The 21303-nt window shown below is 49.3% G+C and overlaps 1 protein-coding gene and 1 long non-coding RNA gene across 47 annotated transcripts in view; one reads left to right on the top strand and one right to left on the bottom strand.

Moving 5' to 3' along the window:
* Positions 1-21303, top strand: part of SORBS1 (sorbin and SH3 domain containing 1) — a 223372-nt gene that overhangs the window by 123026 nt on the left and 79043 nt on the right. For 10 of the 46 annotated variants that reach the window (XM_081823760.1, XM_081823764.1, XM_081823766.1 and 7 more), the window contains 4 exons: positions 1669-1695; positions 1817-1929; positions 12119-12263; positions 16305-16334. In XM_081823760.1, the coding sequence (XP_081679886.1) occupies positions 1669-1695; positions 1817-1929; positions 12119-12263; positions 16305-16334 (315 nt within the window). Of the gene's footprint in view, positions 1-1668; positions 1696-1816; positions 1930-6825; positions 7507-8116; positions 8480-12118; positions 12264-16304; positions 16335-21303 lie in introns of all 46 variants that reach the window. The other 36 variants (XM_081823750.1, XM_081823748.1, XM_081823753.1 and 33 more) reach the window with 6 other exon arrangements.
* Positions 3007-8201, bottom strand: LOC145722167 (uncharacterized). The gene is made up of 2 exons (XR_014146244.1): positions 7480-8201; positions 3007-3093 (listed from the first exon to the last, which is right to left on the bottom strand). It is a non-coding gene; the product is annotated as an uncharacterized LOC145722167 (long non-coding RNA).

A 21303-nucleotide genomic window follows, 5' to 3' on the forward strand; every position in this document is an offset into this window, starting at 1 on the left:
CAGAGTGCTGCCCTGGATTCTGGAGACCTAGGCTGAGTACTTTGTGTTTCCTGGCTGTGTGATTTTGGGCAAGTCACTTGGCCTCTGTTTCCTCATCCATGAAGTAGAGCGATCACCTACCCCGCAGACCTGTTGTGTGACTAAATCAAATATGAAATAGGTACAGAAGTGACTAACAGTGTCTGGCACTTGGATTGGCGGTCAGTGACATTGGTAAATCTCAGCTTGCCACCTGGAAAGCCCAACTCTTGTCCTGGAGGGATCCACATGGAGATGGGGTTGGGGCTGTGAGAGCTGCTGTGTTAGTCTCTCTCTCTCTCTCTATCTCAGGTAAGGTAAGAGTAGGTAGGGCACGAAGAAGGAAGTTAAGGGGTTGGCTAGATCAGGAGTTGGCAAACCGGCCTGTGGGCCAAATCTGGCCCATGTCTATTTTTTGTACAGCCCATGAACTAAGAATGGTTTTTAGGAAAAAATGGATAAAAGGAAAATCACAAGAGGAATGGTATTAGATGCATACGAAAATTACATGAAATTCAAATTTCAGTGTCACCACACTCATTCATTTACATATTATCTGTGGCTGCTTTTGTGCTATAGGACAGCAGGGTTGAATGGTTGCGACTGCTACCATACGGCCCTAAAATACTGTCTGGCCCTTTGCAGAAAGTGTGCTGAGCTCTGGGCTAGGTGGAGGATAGAGCGGAGAGACGAGATGATGCGGAAGATGATAAATAGCAAACATTGACTGAGCTCTGGCAGGCACCGTGCTAAGCATTTGTCATGCATTATGTCATTTAATCCTTATAGCAACACTTGGGAAGCAGGCATTCCATTATCCCCACTTTTCAGATGGGAAAACGGGCTTGGAACTTGCTCAGGGTCACAGAGCCCATCAGTGGTGGATCCACGACTTGAGCTGAGGTCCAACTGCTTTCCCAGCACACGGTAGCCCGTGTGCTCTGCGGCCTCTTGGTGCTAGGGGGCTCACGTTAGGAGGGGTTCAGGGCCTCTGAGATGTGCTGGGCATGGCTGGGAGGGCAGGGTGGTAGCCAGCTAAAGGGAGACAAGGGTGCCTTGTAGCGTGATGAAAACTCAGGGTGATTCAATTTTGAGTTGTTTATGTGGCTCATTTAAATGGAAAGAAGAGAAGCAGGCAGGGAGAAAAAAGAAGTCCTTATCACAGCAGATACCTCTGGGCTTAAATCATGCTCTCCCCCTAGCCCAGCGCCAGTCGCCCGTCGCCACAGAAAAAGTGCTTATCTACTTCTCCCTCTCCCGTGTCTGTTCATTAGCCCAGCCTGCTAATGAGGAGAGGTCATTCCCAGCCCACATCAGGGTTGGAGAAGGGGAATGGGAGTTACTGGGGACCCGGCAGGGGAGAGTTCTGTTGCCTTTTTGTCCGTAAAATAAGAATGTCAAGGAACAATTGTTTCTTCATTACTGTGAATGTGAGCCTTGTGTTTTCAAAGGTCAGTGCCTGTGAGCACATCGTGGTTTAGAGTGGGTTCCTATGGTAATTAGGCCATCGTGACTGAGGGCATTTTGTGTCCGGCAACGGGGTGCTGGATTTTCTTCTTTCTCTGCAGTACATGCTTATTTCCTCCAAGTGTAACCATTTCTGTTTGTCCCTTTTTCTTCTTGTTTTCATCCTTTCTGCACCGCACGTAGTTCTGGACTCAGAGACTCCCTCAGCAGGTAGGACTGCTCTTGCATTCTTTCTGCCCCCGCCTTCCACCAGGGACTTCGGTTAGAGGGGAACCAGGGAGTGTTCCCTCTGAGTGAGGGCTTGCTTTCTTTTTTTTCCCCCATCTCTCAGATGAGTGGAGGATTTCTTCCAGTGCTGATGCCAATGGAAACGCCCAGCCCTCCTCACTTGCTGCCAAGGGCTACAGAAGCGTGCATCCCAACCTTCCTGCCGACAAGCCCCAGGTAGGCGTGTGCTGGGGGTGGGGTGGGGACTGGTGAGCGGCACCTCTTCTGAGTCTACACTTGTGACCTCCTGCTTGCCTGGCTGGATAATGGACTAGGTTCTGAGTCGCGCTTTTGGCCAACTCGGGAAAAGCCCTGCGAGGACCAGAGTGAGTGAAAAGTTGGGGATCAAGGGTCGCAGAGGCATGGATGAGGATGGCCCATACCAGGGAATAGGAAATTTAAGCCCAGTGTTTTCTAGGTCTGAAACACACGTGGAAATGTTCTGAAGGAGGGACTCTGTTTAGCCCTGAGTAAGCGGTGGAGGGGGGAGGTGTGAGCCTGTTGTGTTAAATACTCTGGAATAGGGTAGTCAAGAGTACACTCTCGTGTTTATTCCGTTAATTTGCTGTAAGAGTTCCAGCAACTCTAGCCTTACAGATGACGCTCAGGTAGCTGTGGCCGGCCCCGAATCCAGCAGCCCACAGCAACCCCTGAGGTTGGACAGCTTGGAGGAGGGATAATTTTGCTCAAGTCTTTCCCCTAAGTTGTTTTCCTGATCGTTCTTCCTTCCTCTCCCTGTGGCTACTCTGCCATTTTGATGAAAGAATAGCCCCTGTTTTAACTCAGGAGATACATGAAGAGTGGGTTTTTTTACATAGGAGTAACATCCATGGAACGGAGCAGTACTTTCTTTTAAAGCAAGCTGTGCTGCTCAAAAAAATGTGGCGGGACCGTGTTCCTTGTGTGGTCCACTTCCCTGGGCCTGTCTTCTGCGAAGGTGCTCCAAGACCTCACAGGGGCCTGGGGATTCCGAACGCCACCCTGGTTCCCACCCCACTTCTCCAGTGATCCCCTTGCTCCTGCTCCTGAGGGCATAGAATTGCACCCGCCTCTGAAAGGCAACTGAGTCAGAGATGACGTCTTCCTTCCTCCCTGCAGACCCTGTCTTTCTGGGCTTCGAGGTGTCTCTGCACAGCCCCACTAAGCCCTCCCGCCCCTGCCGTGCTTGTCTCCCCTAGGCCCAGCCACAAGTGTGCCCGGCCTCCTGAGGCCCTCATGGGCCCCAGCCGTGCAGTAAATGACTTGCCATCGCCGTTCCGCTTCCCAGACCTTTATTGGTGTGTTAGTTGCTGCCGCCAGGCTCCTGTCTCTGCGGTCGCAGGAATTGGATACCATTGGCACCTGTCCGGGTTAGGAAATGGTGCTAATTAATCCAAGGCAAATTTGGAAGGACATCCTCCTCCCCTATCAGTGCCTTAGCCCAAAGGTTCCTTTTAGCTTCTTAGACAGCTCTTCTAAAGAGATCATTTTAAAAGCATGTGAATATATAAAAATTCCTCTTAAATAATTTATTTACTACAGCTTCATTGAGCATTCATTGTGTTCAGATCATGATGTTAAACATTGCGTTCAAGGGGTTTATAAGGGTGAGCCTTATCATAGGGTGAACATCCTGTAGTATTGCCTATAAATAGTGTATTTTCTTTTTTAGATTTATTTTAGAGAGAGAGAGAGTGGGGGGTGGTGGGCAGAGGGAGAGAATCATCAAGCAGACTCCCCACTGAGTGCGGAGCCAGATGTGGGGCTCGATCTCATGACCCTGAGATCACAACCTGAGCTGAAATCAAGAGTTGGACGCTCAACTGATTGAGCCACCCAGGCGCCCCTACAAACCGTGTATTTTTTTGTCTGTCACTATCCAAGAATTTTTTTTTTTACTGGGGTGTCTTCAAGGGAACCTGGCAGATTGGTGATACAGAGATTTTATTCTGTATATTCAGTGTAAAATTGGCCACCCAACTTTCAAGAACTTTAGGTCATACGTTATTTCTTGGATTTGTTTTCTGAATGCAAAAATGGCTTCTTGTCCCTAAAGCCATTGCCAGAGCTGTAAGTATACACTGGCTCAGACAGAAGCAGGTGGGCTGGGCTGGTGACTGCCTTGGCTCGGCTTCAGATGAAGACAGTTCTTAGAGTCCCACAGGCCTCGCATCTCCTTATAAGGAATGAATTGGGGTCCAGGAGACCCAGGGGCCAGAGGGCAGTCCTGTCTCCTGGTGCTTCCATTTGCTGCCTTCCCTCCTGCTAGCCTGGACCTGCTGTCCCTCTCTCCTCCCCTCCAGGAACGGGGAACCAGGGCTTCCTTCTCTCTGACAGCATCATCGTGTGGTCACCAGTGGAGGCAGAGATTGGTAGTTTCTGGAACTATATCAACTAGGAACATATCCGATTCTTCAAGCAGCCCCATTTCTTCCCTGTCCCCACCTTCTACAAAGATAAATGGGATTTCATTAGTAGCCAGCTAGGCAGGAATGGAAACGGCCTGTTTAGTTCCTACAGTGTTTACAATAAATCAGAAAGTAGTTCCTTATAAAGTGACGGTGCCTATCCCCCTCCTTCTTGAGGACAGGAAGGCCTTTGGCTCTGAGTGCATTGTCAACACTCTAGGGAAGCGTCCTCTCTACAGGGTCAAAGCCCCCGGAAGGCTTGTGCCTGATGAAATGCAGCCCTGGCACCTTTTATGGCCATAACCAAATTAAGTTAAAAACTCATTGAAACAGATTTCTATCTTTGGACAAGAAGGAATCACACGTGGGACACTCGAGCTCAAAGTAAAAGTAAATAAATCTGAGCCAAATTCAGAATTGTCTTTTGCTTACCTCCCTGACAACTCTCACTCAGCCTAGCCTGTAGTCCCTTTGCTGCGTGCTAGTTCGAGTGTTTTGTTTCTAGAGAGCATTGTTCAGTCTGAGACATGCCCCAACCTCCAGTGTAAGTTCACGGAAACCAAGTAAGTCCCAGCTGGAGGGTTTTCCTCCTGCTAACTACTGAAGAGAGGACGTTCGGTTTGTGTTTTTGGCTGGTGCACATGGCCTCATTCTGCTGGCACTGTCATGGACACCCTGTGGGAAGGATAGGCATCGAGTTAACCTAGGGTATCCAGATCATTTCTTCTCGATCTGGGTTATTTGTAGCTTGAAAACTGAGTTTGTTATGGGATGGGTTGCTTACTGTTTCTGGGGCTGATACTCTAATCCACACTCAAAAAACTTGATTTCTCACCTATTCACCCTTCCCCTTTCTACCTGCAGTCCACAAAAAATAAAATAAAAACCCCCAAACAGACCCACACCCTTGCACTCTCCCAGTTTTTGGTTATAACCCATTTACCAGGTAGTGACCAAACTCGTAATACACGTGACCTGTGCCGTTTAGAGAACATTCTGGTTTTCCTCTAGTACTGGGCTATCTTTTTTTTTTTTTTTTAAGATTTTATTTATTTATCTGACAGAGAGAGACACAGCGAGAGAGGGAACACAAGCAGGGGGAGTGGGAGAGGGAGAAGCAGGCTTCCCGCGGAGCAGGGAGCCCAATGTGGGGCTCCATGATCCCTGGGATCATGACCTGAGCCGAAGGCAGACGCTTAACAACTGAGCCACCCAGGCGCCCCAGTACTGGGCTATCTTTAAAGATAGGAAGCAGTGAGGAAAATCTAGTTGTCTTAGCTTAGGCTGCTATAACAAAATACCACAAGCAGGTGTCTTAAACAACAGACATTTATTTCTCCAGTTCTGGAGGCTGGGAAGTCCAAAGTCAAGGTACTAGTTGATTTGGTTCCTAGTTAGGGTGCTCTTCCAGGCATGTAGACAACCGCCTTCTCACTGTGTCCTCACCTGGTGGAGTGAGCTCTGGTCTCTCTTCTTCTAAGGACACTAAGGCCCCATCATGGGGGCCCCACCTTCATAACCCCATCTCACCCTAATTATCTCCTACAGGCTCCACCTCCAGACACCATCACTTGGGGCCAGGAGTTCAATATATGAACTTTGGGGGGACATGCACATTTAATCCATAACACTAGGAAAAGAAACTTCTCATTTTCTGGTCTAATTTCTAGTTGAGCCATGATTGACAGATGGTTCTCATTGAAATGAGGATCATTCTGGAGATTTACCCCGTTTCCTCTGCCCCACTGAGACCCACGGAGGAGCTGGGAGCTGTGTGGAGGGAATGAGATGTGACCTACAGCTTCCTAACTCTCAGCCTGGAACCAGAGCTTTGGGCTTACTTAAGCCAGGAGTGTGAGGCTGGTCACCCCACTGTGGGATTGTCTGAGGAAGGGGCTGGAATTGGATGAACCAGGCACAGTCCAATTCGGTAGGCAAATCAAGTGCTTCGTGGCCTGGTCCCTTTGTTCTCTGTGCATCGGAACGGGAGACTACGTGCTTTTAATCTCATGCCTGTCTTCCTCCTAATAATTAGTTCCATCAGATTGCTTCCTCTGAGAAAAGAGCACAGGTGGATTCTAAATCCTTAGCATTCTCTTCTTGGTAAGCTTTAATTTGTTATGCTTATGGAATTGAGTGCTAAATCTCAGTGATTCAATTAAGACATCTGTCTCCTGTGAACACAAATAAGGATGATTCTTCCAATTCTCTGTTTCCTAAGGGAAGAGAATGAAAGACATTCAAGCGTTCCAGTGAACTTAAACTTTTAGCACGAAGGGCATGGAGAGAGAAATCTTTGAGGAAAAAGTGAGAAAACTGAGGGGGCTCTGGGGCCTCTTGCCCCAGCCTTGAGTCCTTGGGTACCTGTCAGTCAGGAGGGCTAACAAAGGGTGCAGGTCAGCCAAGGATCGCTGTCAGACTGACTTAGCCCACGACCTCTCCTGGGCTGAGATGTGAGTCAGGCCTGCCACTCCAGGTGAGTACGATTCAGCCCTTGGCTTCACCCGCAGGAGAAGTGTCGGGACCTAGAGGAGTGCTAAGCTCAGGGTTTGCTTAAAAATATGTCAAGAATTGTTTTTCTTCAGATCATGTTATGGTGTTATTTCTAATGGTGGTCCTTCTTTCCATTTCCCTCCTCTTTCTTTTTTCCCCATTTTCATGCTGTCTCTTGAAAATAATGCTCAAGGTTCTCTCTCCCCCTCGGCCTCCTCTCCCTAAAGACCGCTTTGCATGGCAGCATCCCACCGTCCACAGTACCTCCAAGGACTCCCTCTACCTGAGCTCACCAAAGCCTTACGCGCCCCCCAGCACCCCCAGCCAGCAGAGGCCCTCACGACCCCAGCTCGTCCCCAAAGGTGTGCCGCGCCCGGGGCCCTCGCTTCCAGGTTCCATGTTTCCCGGTGCTTCCTCCCAGCCCCAGCAGCACCATGCGGCCACCAGGACGGTTTACAGTGAGAATGTGAGCTCTAACCCACGTCATGAGGCAGATGGGAATAAAAAGGTCAGCAGCTTATACGTCCCTTGTTTATCCAATAACATCTGCCGGGGGGCAGTGGAAGACGCCTCTCGCGTTGCGCATGACCCAGCCACGGGCACTCCCTTGGAAGCTGCAGGCGCTCGCGCACCCAGCATTGTGTCCCTCACAGCCGGCACAGGGACACCACCCTCTGCTCCTCCTGACCCTCCCCAGCTCTTCTTTGACATCCGTAAAGCTGCCGCTAACCGGGGTGCGAGCCCTTCCCTGTGCGCTCGGCCTCCGTTCCCAGACGCGGCGAGACCACCTGTGTTAGGCCCCCAGCTTTCCTCTGCTCCCGAAAACCGGAAGAGAAAAGAACCTTACCTTTTGCAGCCGTGTTATCCAGCCAAGGCAAGGAATGAGGAATGTTTATGTGTCTTCTACACCGTCGCTCTCCAAACTCGTGGAGGCAGCTCACTTGTTTTCTGAGCAGCCTCTCCTCCCTCTCCTTGTCAACATTGCCGCAGCCTGAGTCCCGAATTCTGCTCTCTAAACACCTTGGCACAGCCCTCTTTGTCCCCCTCTCTCTTCCCTGGTAGTATGTAAGTATGCCGCAGTGTGGGATCCGTAGACTAATAGGCTGAGATACGGGGTGTCGATATTTTATCACAAGGGGCCAAAGAAACCGTGTTTGCTCCCAAGCTTTCAGGCTCTGCAAGCAGTTGGGGGGCTAAACACAGCCTGTCTGCCTGTTCTGCTGTTCTCTTTCTCTCTCTCTAAAGTGTTAAAAGGATTCAAAAATAGATGGATGGAAAGTCAACTTGGATGGGGTTCCCTCTGTGTCATGGAGTGTCAGGAGGCCAGCTGGCTAGCACTGACTGTCTCATGTACTCTGAGGAATGGGCACCGATTAAATAGTTCCCAGAGTACATCACTGCATGTCCAGTCTCAACTGTTTAAATATGGAATTCCTTCTTCCCTGCCGTGCCCCTTTACGTAACGACCCCCTTATTTCCTACAGGATGCCACTTTCTCCAGTTCAGCCCAGCCTGAGATAATAGTTGTCCCTCTCTACCTGGTTAATACCAACAGAGGGCAAGAAGGCACAGCCAGACCTCCAGCATCTCTGGGGCCTCTTGGCCCCCCAGGCCCGGCGACCGCCCCTGCCGGCTCACCTCTGACCTTCCCGACTCTAGATGATTTCATTCCCCCTCGTCTGCAGAGGCGGTCCCACCACAGCCAGCCAGCCAGCGCTCCTGGCCCCCACCCCCCCGTTAGCCAGACACCACCATCCTTCTCACCACCTCCTCCGCTGGTCCCTCCGGTCCCAGAGGGCCTCCACAGAGCCTCGGAGCCTGACCTCACGGGAGCTGTTTCAAGTACCGTAAGCTTCTGGAATCCCCTCCTCACGGCTTTCCTGAATGTCTGCTCCTGGCAGTGAAAAACCCCTTTCTCACTGAAGTACTAAGTCGTGAGGGACGTGTCCGCTGCCACTGTGCTCGTGTGGTCACCGGACCCTGTTTGCTTCCCCCAGAGTGCATGCCTCCTGCGCGTGTGTGTGTGTGGTCTCCTACAGCTGCTCACGAGCCCCTCACGTCCCTCTTCCTGTCTGTCCTGTTCGGAATGCACATCTTGCTGAAAGAACTCCATTTTCCCTCCGAGAACCTCCGTGGCCTTTCCTTTGGCTCGTGATGCTCTTGAGAGGCCAAGCAGATGCGGTGTTGAGAGCCGAGGAAAGCTGAAGAGCCGTGTGGGAAAGCCAACGGCATTCTCTCCACCAGGGAGCAGTGAGCCTCCAGGGGAGGAAGAGATTCCCTCTTTTGTTGAGTTAGCAAGTAAACTCTTTTATGTACACGGATGGCAGAGCGTAGTTTAAAAAAAAAAAAAATGAGGGAGTTGAGTTTAATTGAGTAAATGGATCTAAAAGCCCTGCACAGATGTTAGGACTGTTTTCTCCAAAGGCAGAGAATTGCTAGGGCCCCTGACTAGTGGCTCCCAGGGGCCTTTGTGGCAAAATGTTGCTCCAGGGGTCGCGTGAAGGTCAAGGGCCCTGACACCTCAGGTCCCATCCCGTGAGGAATGAGTCCTCATTGTAGGTGGGAGAGTCCACGTGCTTTAGAGGAAAAGCTAAATCAGGGTACCCAGTCTTTCTTCTCCTCAGGAGCCCTGGGAATCGAGAGGATCTGAGAACCTCAGAGTGAATTGTAGAATGGGAATGCATGGATCTGCTCCATAGGCCTGTGGGGTGCAGGGGGACCGAGTATGTTCAAGTTCCTAGGATAGCACTTCCGATGGAGAGAGCGCTCAATAACTGTTTGCTACGTTGTCGCGAATGGGGGCCAGAGTCGCTCAAAAATTAAGTTATTTGCTAATTAGCAATTAATGAGCTCCTACCATATTCCAGGCATTCTGCTACATTCTGTAGGTACGGTTATGAACAAGGCGCAGGCCTTGCTCTCAGGGTTTTTCTTAGGTACCATATTGGCTCTCAAGCTTAGTGTACATGGGATTGATTATCTGAGAGGCAAAAAAGCTCATTTAAGTTGTCAACTCCAGGTTATACTTCAGAGTCCTGATTGAGTGGATCTGCAGAGGGGCCTGGAGCTCTGACCTGGTAACACACATCCTGGGGATTCTGATGCTGAGGGGCCTTGGACCACATTTCAAGATACAGTGGGTCATGTAATTGGCTGATGCAGCTAAATGTTCAGTAACACCCCTTTGTGTAAAGGTGTGTGCCTACAAAACTGGCTCTAAGGGTTCATTAAACTGAAGCCAGTCATGCAAAAAGCAGGGCAGGGAAACTTCTTTTTGGCTTGTAGGAGAACTTATAGCCAGATACCAGGCACACCAGAGCTGGGGATGGCTTCATTCTGGTCTGGGTCCTCTTTGCAAATCTCTAGATGCAACACAATGCAGTTAGGTCAGGACGCAGGCAAACATGGCCCAGGGGCTTTGGATATCCTTTGCAACTCAATCACATTGGAGGAAATTGCTAGATTGTTTCTAATGCACTCCCCTCCCTCCAACCCAGCTTGTAGATGAATTGAGAAGCTGTTCTTGTTTTGGAGGGTGGTATAGATATTCTTCCCTTTGGCACAGAGTATTTCTCTAGAGCAGTATATAAAGCGAGAATTTTTAGTGCCCTAGTATACAATCGTGAGTAGTTTTGTTGTATATTCTAAAATTTATCATCTGTATAGATCTAGATTTGCATATCGAGTTTTGTTACAGGTGATCCAGAACAGGCTAGTTAGGACAGTGTCCTCAGTTTCTCAAACCTGACTGATCAGCCTGGTATAGACTTCTGGGGGAGTCCTCAGCTGGCCTGGTAACTTCTGGTTTGGTCCCAGGTAACAGTAAGGTGAAAAGGGGAACTGCTTGGGATCCTCCACTCAGTGAGAACTGTCAAGAAGAGCAGGAGCCCCTGGGGATGGTGGCCAAGCCACAAGTTGAGATTTGCTCCATCTGTAGCTATTTGAGAATAAGAGGGGAAAAGAAAATTCATGTGAATTGATCCAGGTTCTTTAGTCAAGAGCCATTTTTGTGATGTTCCAGAAATAAGACTTGTGCCACAGAATAAAATTTTGTGGAATGTTTCATGTTCACATGATCCATCCAGATACCACAATAAGCATTTATACCTTAGGAGCCACATGCCTGATTTTGTGTGTGTGTGTGTGTGTTTCTTGGATGCATTATGGCAGAGTTTTCACGGATATATCATTTATCTTTATTAAATCACTTAGGAAGTAAATTAAGACAAGTGTAATTTTTTTCTACTTTACAAATGAAAAAATGGAGAGGAAGCACTTTTGAACAAGATCATGTTATGCCTCTTGAGTCTCGGGAAAGCTTTTATTCACTAAATTGAGCTGTTGCTCATAACTAGCAGCTGCAACATTAGGGCACTTTTCAGAATTAGACTGAAGCCCCTACTGTGTGTCGGGAGCTGTCCCTGGTCTCTTTGCAAAGAGATGGCTCCAGTCATTCAGGTGGTGTTTATTTACCGAGCACCTGCTGTCTGCAGGGTGTTGTGCTAGGTGCAGGGGTCAAAAAAGAGGAAGGGAGGCATGGCTTTTGTCCTACAGGTGCTTAGAAGCTGATCTCTGGAGCATACTAATTGCTTTGAGCCATACTTGCATCTGGAGAGTAATGATCAAAGTCTTGCCTTTCAAACTCCTTAAGAATGACATTCCAGCTGGAGGTCTGTAAATTCCAAAATAGAAATTTTGTAAACAGGTGTGATAGAAGAAACTGTGTAGGTATCCTTACTACATATTGAGGTCTTATTTTCCTGTCTTTAAAAAAGACTGCCATCATTCCCATCGTGCAAATTGTAATTTTAATAGTAATGATTCTGTTGGATTTTATAGCTGAAACCTCAGGTTTTTGAAGTCAGGATTTTTATAAGTCTTTACCACTTCAGAGATCTTTGTCACTCAATACTAGATTGAAAAAAAAAAAATGTCAGGGTAGAACCGGATAACATCCAAATCTCAGAAGCAAGTGCTAGTAAGTTTGTTGAGTGATGCAAATAACAAGAGTGGCTTTCCAGGAGGACCAGTACTTAATTTTTCCCTACTCTTACATCGATGGCTTCTTGTCCTCACATTGTCTCATGTCTCTTTAGACAAGTGTACTAAACTTTCCTGATTTTTCCCTTAAACCAGCTCTCGTTCTCGGATCACATTTGGAATTGCATGAGTCTTGCATGTTGTTCTACTTTGTTTTGAATTTCCTTTTTCAGTAACCGGATTGATCCACAGTTATTACCAGGTGAAAATAATGATATTGCTGAGACTTCCAGTAACACTCACCTTCCCTCTCTACCCTTACTAACACCAACAAAGAGACTAAACCTTCCAGATTAAACTTCTAACTGGAATTAGTGATGTCTCATTGATTACATTTCTTTTTATAATTAAGGTCCTTGTAAAGCTGTAAATTTCTTCTTTTTAAAAAGCATTAACATTAGATTTCATGTACTTACAGTTGGTTACAATGTGTGTTCACTTTTCAGGATTCAGGTCCTCTACTAAATGAAGTTTCTTCATCCCACCTTGGAACCGATCCCCAAATCTCTGCACCAGTTAGCAAGCCATCATCTGCCTACCCCTCTACGACAATTGTCAATCCTACTATTGTCCTCTTGCAACACAATCGAGGTAAGGGACCTTCGCAGAGCGCCCCCAGCTCACTGGCATTAACAGAGCTGTTCTGTGACTTCCGGGGGCAAGAATTCTGCCATTCCGCAGAAATTTTCACAAACCCCATCCTTCCCCAAGGCCGTCTGCCCCCCGTTTACTTCCATGACCCACAGCAGGGAGACAGGCCCCTGACTTGGAATGATGTCGGATATCTGCGTAAGTAGGCTGGTGTAGCATGTGTTGCGTGCCTGGGGCAGTCACAGTTGTCTTCAGATGGTAGCACCAAAAAGAAAGAAAAGACAGAAGGGAAAAAGTTTGTGCATCTTAACTCCTCATCATGAGCATTCAGATCAGAGCTTTGCCTGGAAAATCTACATACAATAATACCTCTTTTAATAAGTCATGTGGTTCTTTTTTTTTTTTTTTTCAAGATTTTATTTATTTATTTTACAGAGAGAGAGCGCGAGAGAGGGAACACAAGCAGGGGGAGTGGGAGATGGAGAAGCAGGCTTCCCGCGGAGCAGGGAGCCCGATGCAGGGCTTGATCCCAGGACCCTGGGATCACGACCTGAGCCGAAGGCAGATGCTTAACGACTGAGCCACCCAGGCGCCCCGGTCATGTGGTTCTTTGACATCATGAATTTTCTAAAAAGCAAAATTTTGAGTACCAAAATAAAAAAAAAAGAAAGCATAACGGGTGGAAACCTTTATAAAATATCAAACGTGTTTTTGTGGCCTCTAAAGCAGGCACTGGACTTTCTCTTGATGACTCACTGGCCTTGACTCTTGCCAGCAGTTATCACACTGGGCTGTCATTTGGTGCACCCTCTGGGGACGTGAGGCTCACGTGGCTGTTTGTCCCTTACGCTACGTGGCCCCATACAGCTCTGCTGAGGGTTTCCATGTTTGTTTTCTGTTGTTTCTCTTACTGCTTCTAGTTGGTTCTTCCCCTTCTCTGAAGGGGCATCTTAGGTAAAGCAGAAGCGCTTTGAGGTAATAGTTGTATCTGTTGACCCTTCTGCTTTAAAATTTCAGGAGATGATTCTAAGTCCCAAGTTTTACTAGTTGGAATTCAATGGAGAGAGAAACTTTCCCTTCATAAAAATCCTTTTCAGTGTGAAGTGTAAAGTTGTCAAGCTGTTTCCTAGAGCAGAAAGGGCTTTTTAGTCTGAGTTTCAAAAAAAGCTGGGCACCAAACCTCTCCTTTTCTTGACTCGCTGCTCGCCTACTGCATAGTTCCCCCAGCCCCCCCACCCCCCACACACATTAACTTGGATGAGAATGGAACTGGAATCTATTTTTAATTGTTTTCCATATTAAATGGAGTTTTCTGTTTCCTGCTTCTAACTTGTAAAACAGATGAATGAAACATTTCCTCTCACTTAAAAATCTTCCCACTTGAATCTTAAATAGTTATTTGAGTAATTTTATTTTTTTTTCATTATGTATGGCCTCCATATTAACCGTCCTCCATGAATCTATGTTCTTCCAAAGATGACAAGGCTCCCAACCCTAACCCTAAACTATATAAGACCCCATACTCTGTAAGGGCCATACCCCTTACTGGCAATAGCTTTCTCTGCCCAGACAGTGTCCACAATGCAGGACAAAGTGAAATTTTGGTTCTCTATGAACTTCTTTGTGACTCATCTTTAAAAAAAAAAAAAAAAAAAATCCAAACAGAAGCAAGTTAGTTCCCAAAAGGAAAGGCAGTTTCTCTAAAAATGGGATTTATTCCCAAGGCAACTTGGTTTTTGGGAAATGCCAAGTGTGATGTCAGCTGCTTCCACCAAGTTCCTCTCATGACACCCAGTGAGACATCTTTGGGCACAGAAATGCCTATAGTTCTTTTTTGTTTCTTCTCTGGGCAAATGGATTCCTCTTATTTGCCCAAATGCTTTCGGTTCTTGCCTTTCTCTTTTGTGCAGTTCTGCCCTTTGGGTTTAAAGATCAGAATCGTGCTGCCAGAATCACACATCCTTCAGTAAAGGATACAAGTACATTCGTTTTTTGGAATTAAAAGTAGCTTCTCCTAAAGAGTAAACCATATGTTCCCTAAGGAGGCGGAGCAGGACGAGTGGAGGAAAATGGAGGCGCCTAGCCACCTAGCTTTGGATCACTAAGTGTCAGTGGGCTTTAGGTCATGTGTTTTTGGCCTCGCTTTGGAATTTACCCAGCCTGGCAGCAGGGCTCATAGAAAGTACCCGTAGAAACAATTTCTTAACTATTGCAAAATCTCCTGAGGGAATGATAACTTTACTCTACTTCTGGAATTCTAGTTTAGTCATCCTAAAAAAGGTTCCCTTTTTTTTCTTGCCTAGATGGCCCCAGGGCACAGTGTGACAGTAACCCTCTCCCTGCAAGCCAGGCCCCCAACTGTAGACACACGAGGGGGCTTCCCTCGTACGTCTGCCCTGGCACGCACCACACAGCTCCTCGCCCCTCTCCTCAGCATTTAGACTGCATGTCTGAGGGCAGCCCACTTATGATCAGTCTGGAAGAAGTGTTGGAACTAGAAAACTCAGGACTGAAGAGGTGCCTGGGCCCCCTAGCTCAGAGCTTCTCAGTCTTCAGTGTGCACGGTCTTGGGAGTACATACTTGCAGATTTGGATTCAGGAGCTCTGAGGCAGGGCTGAGATTCTGCATTTTTTTTTTTTTTCAGCAACTTGCAGGACACATCAGTGCTTCCGGTCCATAGACCACACTGGAGACTAAGAGCTCCGTGGCTCCCAGACTCTGGGACTCATGGTCACAGGAAGCAGCCTGGGGACTATCCTTAGGGTTGCTGATTTTCAACTATAGTAAATAACACCCCTGAAAAACAACTGCTCTTATCCATATCACATGTCATTCTGTGAAAGGCCATTTCAGATCCCAGAAGGAGGAACAACATAGCCTTTTAAGTTGAATAAGTTTGCTGTTGCCTGCCTGATGAGGAAGCCCTTGCCTCCGGTTGGCAGACTGGAGTTTGGGAACCCTCGGTCTGGTGGGCACTTTGATTGGACAGATGAGGAAACTAAGGGCAGAGTTTATGCGATTGGTCCATATCCCCTAGCAAGTTGCTGGCGGAGCTGAGCCTAGAGCTCGGCTGGGCTCCTGTTGTCCCTCTGGTGTGAACTTCGTCCGCATCCAGAAGTGGGCAGGCTGTTCCACTGGCTGTGAGCACCCCCACTGCTCTGTTTCCTTCTTGCCCACATGGATTCTGGAGGGAGGGTAGGGCCGCAGCCAAGCGGGATGATGACAGCACCCAGGGGCTGGCCGGTGCTCTATTTTTGTCTATGCGGCTGCTTTATATTTAGCAGCCGTGGAAGGTAAAGGTCATTTTTGTGCTTACCCTGAAGCACGTACACACAGAACTCTCAGAAGGAGATCTTGGGCTCCCCTCCACGAGAGCCCAGGAGGGTGAGGCAGCGAGAGACCATCTGTGTTGGGGAACAGTGGTGGCCTGACGATCAGGGTTGGAAGGCAGCCCACACTAGGAGTTGGGGATCCAGGTTCTAGGCCCTCCTCTGATGTTCAGTTCATGGGTAGTATGTGCCGCTTCTCTGGGGTGTCTCAACCCACCTGCCCTACCTGCTAGGGTTGTTGCAAAGATTTAAAGTGTTAACATACGAAAGCTCTTAAAACAATGTCTGGTGTTTGACCGAGCTCTCGGGAGGGGGTAGCTGCCATGGTTACGATCACGGTTCTGTTTCCCTCAGAACGTTACTGAGACTGGGGTCGTGATAACGTCCTGGTCCCTTGAAACCAGGGGAGTTGGGAGGATCTCCTTCCATGATCCGATCACCTTGAAACCAGACGGAAACAACCAGGAAACAGTGACCGTTCCCTGAATCTTGGTGCAGACGTAGGAGTGGGGGCTTGGAGACACCACACCTGGACAACGGAAGTAATGCCCCAGCATTGGGCTGGGTGTGGTGGCCACGCCACGGTCTGGCATCTCAGCCCAGGGGACAGTCAGGACGCCAGTTTGGGGACGCTCACGAGTTCTGGCAGGACTTCCTGGTCTTACCGTGTCTGTGTAAATCTCACGATGTGTATCTTTTCTTTTATCACAGAACAGCAAAAACGACTCAGTAGCCTTTCAGGTAGGTGCCAAATATTTCTTAACACGCTAACACCTTTGATGTGTGAGCAGCACAGTCTGATGATTTCCTCTGATGTGCTGGGGACTCTGTTCCTGGGCCGTAAGGATGGTGAGAGCAGGCACCATCCTGCCTCCTCCCTGCAGCCTGTGGGGCGGACGAGGCACCCCACACCAGTGACCCCAACTTATACACGGGCCCTGGGCAGCTGTGATCAGTGCCTTGATGGGTAAGAACAGGGTCCTCTGAATAAAAAGAACAAAGAGTTATGCCTTAGGTGGAGCGTTTGTGGCAGGCCTTGCTGAAGAAGTCCCCTTTCTGTTGCTTCTAATCCTTCTCCTGGGATGTGATAAGTCAGGGTTAGGAAATGTGGGCAGGTTCTTTTCCTGTCGGGTGGCCAGCCTGGATGCCAATCAGGGGCATGTGATGGACCTGGGTGAGAGCCTCCAGACCAGCAGTGCCTGGAAGGGGGTGAGAGCAGCCAGCAGAGTCTCCTGGAGACCTGGTCCAAAACCCGGATTCGCAGGCCACAGCTCCAGAGATTCGGATTTAATGCGTGTGGGTGAGACCTTGCATGTCTAACCGGGTCCCCAGGGATGCTGATGCTGCCTGTGTACTGACCACACTTGAGGAGCAAGTCTCATCAAGACCTGGCAGTGGTGGGGCATGGATCCGCTAGATAATCAGGTGTCAGGGCTCCGTCCCTGATGAAGCATAGCCCCACGTAGGCAGAACTGTGAGCAAGCCCAGGAATGGGAAGGTTTCACCATGTCCTTAGGGCTTTCTGTAGCCATTCTGCTTTGAGTCCTGGTCCTACTTCTCCCCAGGGGTGCAGCTTAGGCAGGCTGCTAATGACCGAAACCACAGGTCAGTTTTCTTCTCTGCCAAATGGGAAACGCGGTAGCGCCACATGGGTCCTGCGTACGAGCAGCCCAGCGCCGAGCGTTGGCTCTCACTAGGTGCTCGGTAGACAGGAGTTTCCATTGTCAGCAGACACCGCCATTGAGTCGTTCCTCATTTTATTGAGTGCCTACTTTGTATCCGGCCCTGGGCCAGGCTCTGTGGCCGTGTCTGGGAACTGTACTGCCCTCCAGCAGCCCATGGTGTGGTGTGATGGTTCCTAACCGTTTCATGGTGATGGACTCATTTGAAGACTCTAATAAAGGCGGTAGATTCATCTCTAAAAGAAACCACACCTGTCAGACGGGCACGTGGTGGATGTACAGACACATGTGAATCTGGGGCAGGAATCCCTGATCTGGTGGATACACCAATTTTCTCCGTTTTCTGAGCAGCTGCTTCACGATTTCTCTGTTACTTCCCGCTACTGCTGCCCTTGGGATTCGTGGAGAGCCCGGGGGGGAGATCACCGGGTTCTCACACCCACTCTGCTTTATCGGGACTTGGCCCCAGGACCAGGACAGGCCGTGGTTGAGCACGAGGTGCCCTTCGCTGCCCCCTCCTGACTCTGCCACACCAACCCTCTTCAGTCCCTGGCCCCAGCCCAGGTTGCTGAGACCAGGGTGGCTCTGAAATGAAGGGAGCTCCTGTGAATGCCGTCCTGCCTTTGGGATTTGGGAAGGAGCAGTGGAATGGATGAGACGGGCCCAAACACAAGTTAGGAGGCCCACAGTTTGGTCCTGGCTCTTTCTTTTTATTGACATCATTGGTCCCCAAGTAAGTGACTTTTCCTTCCTGCAGCATAGTTTCCTCATGTGGGAAACGGGGATGATTGTCCTCATCCTTCCTTGGAGAGGCATGAGGCTCATGTGCAACAAGAAGGGGGGGTGCGGTATGCTTCGCACATTGGAAAGCGCTACGCGATGTTAGGGCTTCTTCACCAGGCTGGCAGGCTCAGGCCACTTCCTTGGCTCCAAAATAAGCCTAATGTTTCCATCTTCCTTAAGTTTTAGGATAGAGCCACTAATGGTGTTTGATAGAGTGGGACATAAAGTAAGTGCTCACTAAATGTTAGTTTTTGTTGAAAAAGAAGCAGCACCATTTTGTTCAGCAGCTCTTGAAGGAGAGAGGGCTGGCTGGATTGACTCTGTCTGCTCCCTAGCATCAGTGAGGCTTTGCCCAGCATACCTGGGCTGGTGGCACTTGAAGGGCCACTCACCTCAGCCCGACCCCACAGTCCTTAACAGGTTTTTATTGAGCCTTTATGGGGCTACTTGTTCAACGAGATTCATTCGGGATGGAGACCCACGTAGTGTTTGGCCACCTCCAGCTCATGGTTCCCTTGGGGAGATGGGCAGGGAAGCAGGTCTGGGCTGGGGTGGAGGGTCCGGCACATCTTCCTCAGGGACATGTCAGCATTGCTGTGGTCCTCAGTCACTGAGCTTTGGGTGTGAAGAAAAGGGAAGCTGCCCACAAACACAGACACCCTGTCCTAGGTTGTCAGCATAGTCACTCACTGGGTGGCCCTTTCCAGCACCTTCCTTTTAAAAGCTCAGCATAAAACCGGAAGGAAATGCTGCAGGATGTCCTGTTGAGGGATCAGTATTTGCCTCATGAGAAATAGCAGCAACCCCCATTGTCCTCTGGATGTAACAGGGTGGTCCTGTCACCTGCCTGGTACGAGAAAGTGTCATGTTAGGTTTTCACTATGTAAAAAAAAAAAAAAAATTTTCTTTGAGGCTGCATTTCATCTCTCTGTGCTTTGAAATCTACTTAGTCGTGAATCACATGATCACAGACTTCTAAAATAAAATAATTCCGGGCTAATTTTTGTAGAGCCAAAGAACTCTGACAGCTGTGGAACAAACCACGGGACTGTCAGCCTGCGTTTTGCAGTTAAGTGATTGTTAGAACCACTTGCCCTAACAATTAAAAAAATGTCTCTGGGTCTGGGAACCCTGAGAATGCCAAGTCTGTGATTTGCTGCTACTTCTTAAGGGAGGACACTGGAGTGAGGAGTGTGAGCACCTCCAAGCACCGGGTGAGATGGCTTGAAATCAGTCTCACCTGCTGCTTCCTGGTGACAGTTAGGAAGGCCTTTCCAGGCACAAGGAAAATGCTCAGCAGAGCCATATTAAGGGTAGACTTGGGTAACTTGAAATTGCCCTGCACTTCCAGGCTTCCTGCCAAATCCTTGGCCTCCTGTTGGAATTGCCTGGGAGCGTGAGAACTCATCCCGTGAGTCCAGTCTGATCTTACCATCCTTGAAAGCTCATGGCTGTGATGCCAGGGATCGGGTCGTCTGAAGCACACACCGAGCCCCCGGGGCTCGCACAGAAGGTTTAGAAACCATTCTGCAGTCACAGAATGAGTCCATGTTTCAGAAGTCAGTTTGAAATCCCGCCCGGGTCGCCCCACCAGGTGGGCAGGCTGTGCAGGATGTAGCACATGAGCGTGCTGACGCAGCGTGTCCCCTCTTCCCCAGCCCCTCCTCCACACGGGGACATCTCAGACTCAGGCACAACCTCGCGTGTGCCCTCAGGCCCCTCCTTTCCGCTGGATTTTATTTTATTTTATTTTATTTTATTTTATTTCATTTATTTATTTATTATTTGCGAGAGAGAGCACGAGAGGGAGGAGGGTCAGAGGGAGAAGCAGACCCCCCGCTGAGCAGGGAACCCGATGCGGGACTCGATCCCGGGACTCTGGGATCATGACCTGAGCCGAAGGCAGTCGCTTAACCGACTGAGCCACCCAGGCGCCCTCCGCTGGATTTTAGTCTCTAGCCAGCCGTCTGCACCTTTCCTTTGCCAGAGATGAGAAGCTCTCCCTCGGTCAGTGACCGAGTCCTGCCTGAGCACTGGCTGAGTGCCAGGCCCCTCTCGCTCCCCTTCAGTCTCACCGCCAGGGCGTCACTGCTAGGGCTTAGACTCCCCCGGCTCAAAACCTTTTGGACCCCTAGCCTCTTGACCTCTCTTGTTGCCACCTGCCATAGTCTGTCCTTGTGTGCTGACCCCCCACCCCAGTTCCTTCCCTACTTCCTGCTCACGTGATCGTCCCTTTCTCTGCAGCCTGGCACCCACCCCCACCGCCCTTGGAAACTTGCTCCCTCCGTCAGTGATCCCATGACTCTTCTTTTGCCTAATTGAATGCCTCTTTCTCTGCTTTGGTTTCTTTTTCTTCCTTCCTTCCTTTCGTGGGTTGGATCACCCACTTCTTGGAATTCTGTCTTCTCTGGCTTCAGTGATGTCTCACTGTTCCTCTTGGGTTCATTTCCTCCCCCTCCGATAACTCCTACGTCCTTTGGGGGATCCCTTCTGCTCCTCAGCCTGTCGGCTGCGACACCCCTCAGCGCGTGACGTCAGCCCTTGACTCTACCCGCACGTACTCCTCCATGAGCGCTTCCATCTCCCTGACCTCTTCCATGACGTCTATGCTGATGGCCTCACTGGGGCTCTGCTCCCCTATTTCTTTGAGGGCATTTCTGCTTGGATGTCTCACTGTCAAAGTTACCATGTCTGAATGGAAGCAGCCATCTCTCCCTGCCTTCCCCACCCCAGTCCCTTTATTTACTTCTGTTTGGATCAGGCCAGGCTCGAAGCCTTGGTGCCATCTTGGAGGGAGGTATGACAGGGTATGGTTCAGAGAGAACCACTGGAGTCAGGTGTCCTTAGTCCAAATCCTAGCTTGGCCACGTGGCAGCTGTGTGACCTCAGGCAGGGCACTTTAACTTCTCTGTGCCTTGGTGCCCTTCACAGTTTTTTTTTTAAAAATGGACAGATAATAGTTTCTTCCTCAGAGCGTTATTGGATGAACTGAGATAATGTATATGAAGAACTGAGCGCAGTGCCTGGCACCCATGTAGCTCAGAGTAGTTCACAGGCTCCTTGCATTTGCTGATGCTGTTCCCTCTGCCGGGGGCACCCCTCACTTCCTGTTTGGGTGACTCCCTCTGAGACGTCAGCCCTGAACCTAAGTTCCTCCGCTAAGTTGGATGCGGACTCTGTCCGCCCTGGTCATCCTACATTCTCATCGCTGGCTCTCTTGCCCTTTCTGCCCACTGGCCATCAGC

This window comes from Leptonychotes weddellii, chromosome 6 (assembly GCF_054177405.1).
Source record: "Leptonychotes weddellii isolate Sample4059 chromosome 6, ASM5417740v2, whole genome shotgun sequence".
Lineage (NCBI taxonomy): Eukaryota > Metazoa > Chordata > Mammalia > Carnivora > Phocidae > Leptonychotes > Leptonychotes weddellii.